General features: G+C 61.6%; 1 protein-coding gene across 1 annotated transcript; it reads left to right on the top strand.

Moving 5' to 3' along the window:
* The first annotated feature begins 517 nt into the window (after nucleotides 1–517).
* RPS15 (ribosomal protein S15) lies at nucleotides 518–2,493 on the top strand. Its single transcript, XM_012745725.3, has 4 exons — nucleotides 518–625; nucleotides 954–1,039; nucleotides 2,009–2,243; nucleotides 2,348–2,493. Exons 1-4 carry the CDS (start codon nucleotides 623–625, stop codon nucleotides 2,459–2,461), a joined length of 438 nt encoding a protein of 145 aa, XP_012601179.1. The 5' UTR covers nucleotides 518–622; the 3' UTR covers nucleotides 2,462–2,493.

Raw genomic sequence — 2,493 nt, 5'->3', positions numbered from 1 at the left:
TACCTGTGCTCCCCGTCCTTTTGGGCATGAGCCCAGAAGTGAGACTGCTGGGTCACCCTCAGACTTATGCTTAGTGCCAGCGAGATACAGACACAGAGACGTCACTCTCAGGACCTGGTCCCCTATGTGAGCGACGGGTTGCACTCGCACATCTGCGTATGTTCCAGGCCCAGCTGCTGACTTTATGTCCCTTAAAACCTGGCCAGTGTTCCCTCTCCCTGGTGCCCCAACATCTGTAAGCAGCCTTGCTCCTTGTGTGTCCATGTGCCTCCACCACTGGTGCCCGAACCCCTAAACCACACCTGCTTGCAAACAGTAGGCGCTCCATAAGTGCTTGTTGAGGAGGGTGCCATCGTGTAGGGCACAGCACAAGCCCGAGGCCCAGAAAAGAGCAGCAACACGTCCCAAGGGCCTTCCCTGGTGGCCAGGGCTCCGCAGACCCTGGGCTGTCCCTTTGGTCACTGCGGCCTGTGTTCTGCCCTCCGGACCGCAGGGGGCGTGTGTCCGCAGCAACAGAGACGGAAACGCGAGCGCGCGCACGGCCGAGGGGCGGGGCACGTCATTGGTCTCGCGATAATTGCGCAGCGCAGGCAGGGGCGGTCCTTTCTGAAGATCCGGCAAGATGGTGAGTGCTGAACTTTGTGTTTCGCGGCTGGGCCTATCCGGCTCCATCCGAGACCTGGCCACACCGTGGGGGCCCGGATCGGGCCCCGCGGCTGTGGCGGCCCGCTCCTAGGCTCCGGGGCTGCGGGATGGGGGCGAGGGCGGGCCCGCTGGGTGTCAGGACGCCGCGGGGCGGGGGAGGCCGGACGGGCTCCCAAAGCCTGGAGCGTGCGCGCCTCCTCGGAAGGTCTCGAGGCGCGGCGTCCCCGTGAGGACCTCGGCCCCTGGGACCTCGCTGTGCGGCCGCGGGAGGGGGGTGTCGGGCTCCGGCTGACCCCTGGCTCACGCAGGCGGAAGTGGAGCAGAAGAAGAAGCGGACCTTCCGCAAGTTCACCTACCGCGGCGTGGACCTGGACCAGCTGCTGGATATGTCCTAGTAAGGCCGGGCTGGGCGGGGAGCTTTACGGGCCAGGGTCCCCGGGCAGTGTCCTCGGCGTCCCGGGCCAGCCCGTCCCTGCGCGACGATGCCGCGGTGGGGTGAGCGCGGTTAACCCCGACGTATCTACACTGGGCTCTTTTCCAGCGGGTTGGAAGTGTAAACGGTGCATGAGGCCCACGTGTCCTAACAACGGGCCACGGGTAGGAGTTGGAGGGCGCCGTGGGCTCTCCAGGCGGCGGAGTGGTGGTGGTCTGCCCCAGGTGCAGGGGGGAGGGAGGCTTGTGACGCCTGCGGGGTACCTGGTACGGAGGAGCCTGCTCCCTGGCTGGGGTTTCTTCAGTCGCACCCTCACTTGGATTTTTTTTTTTTTTTTTTTTTTTTGAGACAGTCTCGCTTTGTTGCCCAGGCTAGAGTGAGTGCCGTGGCGTCAGCCTCCCGGGTAGCTGGGACTACAGGCATGCGCCACCATGCCTGGCTAATTTTTTCTGTATATATTTGGCCAATTAATTTATTTCTGTTTATAGTAGAGACGGGGTCTCTCTTGCTCAGGCTGGTTTCAAACTCCTGATCTTGAGCGATCCGCCCACCTCAGCCTCCCAGAGAGCTAGGATTACAGGCGTGAGCCACCACGCCCGGCCAGCAAGTAGCTGGGTCTGTAGATGTACTCCACCACACTCTGATTTTTTCTATTTTTGCAGAGGTGGGGTCTCGCTGTGTTGTCCAGGTTGATCTGAACCCCTTGGCTCTAGTGATCCTCTTGTCTCAGCCTCCCCAAATGCTGGGATTGCAGGCCCTCCTTATTTTTAGTCTGTGAACAGTTACGTGTTGTTTTTTGTATTTGAAGGGTTCATCCCTAGGTAGGGGGTGTTGTCAGTGTGACCCTGCCCTAGGCATGTTCCCTGCAGGACTCAGGGCAGGATGGGGGGTCTCAGGATTTAGTCCCTCCACCTTGCCCCTCCTCTCCAGTGAGCAGCTGATGCAACTGTACAGTGCGCGCCAGCGGCGGCGGCTGAACCGGGGCCTGCGCCGCAAGCAGCACTCGCTGTTGAAGCGCCTGCGCAAGGCCAAGAAGGAGGCGCCACCCATGGAGAAGCCCGAGGTGGTGAAGACACACCTGCGGGACATGATCATCCTGCCCGAGATGGTGGGCAGCATGGTGGGCGTCTACAATGGCAAGACCTTCAACCAGGTGGAGATCAAGGTGCGTGCGGCCTGTCCCTGAAAATGGTACTGGGCCTGGGGCGGGTGTGTCGCCTGTCCACCTGTGGTCACCTGACACCCACCTCTGCTCTTGGCCTCTCACAGCCCGAGATGATTGGCCACTACCTGGGGGAGTTCTCCATCACCTACAAGCCGGTGAAGCACGGCCGGCCTGGCATCGGCGCCACCCACTCCTCGCGCTTCATCCCCCTCAAGTAGCCTGCTCAGCCAATAAAGACACTTCTCTAGTC

This window comes from Microcebus murinus, chromosome 27 (assembly GCF_040939455.1).
Source record: "Microcebus murinus isolate Inina chromosome 27, M.murinus_Inina_mat1.0, whole genome shotgun sequence".
Taxonomy (NCBI): domain Eukaryota; kingdom Metazoa; phylum Chordata; class Mammalia; order Primates; family Cheirogaleidae; genus Microcebus; species Microcebus murinus.
The sequence above is the reverse complement of the archived record's forward strand: the minus strand, read 5'-3'. Positions and strand labels throughout refer to the sequence as shown.

Excerpts from the sequence above, each read along its gene's own strand:
- RPS15 (XM_012745725.3), top strand. Across the intron at positions 1,040-2,008 it reads CAGCTGCTGGATATGTCCTA|TGAGCAGCTGATGCAACTGT; the intron begins GTAAGGCCGGGC and ends CCTCCTCTCCAG. Across the intron at positions 2,244-2,347 it reads TCAACCAGGTGGAGATCAAG|CCCGAGATGATTGGCCACTA; the intron begins GTGCGTGCGGCC and ends GGCCTCTCACAG.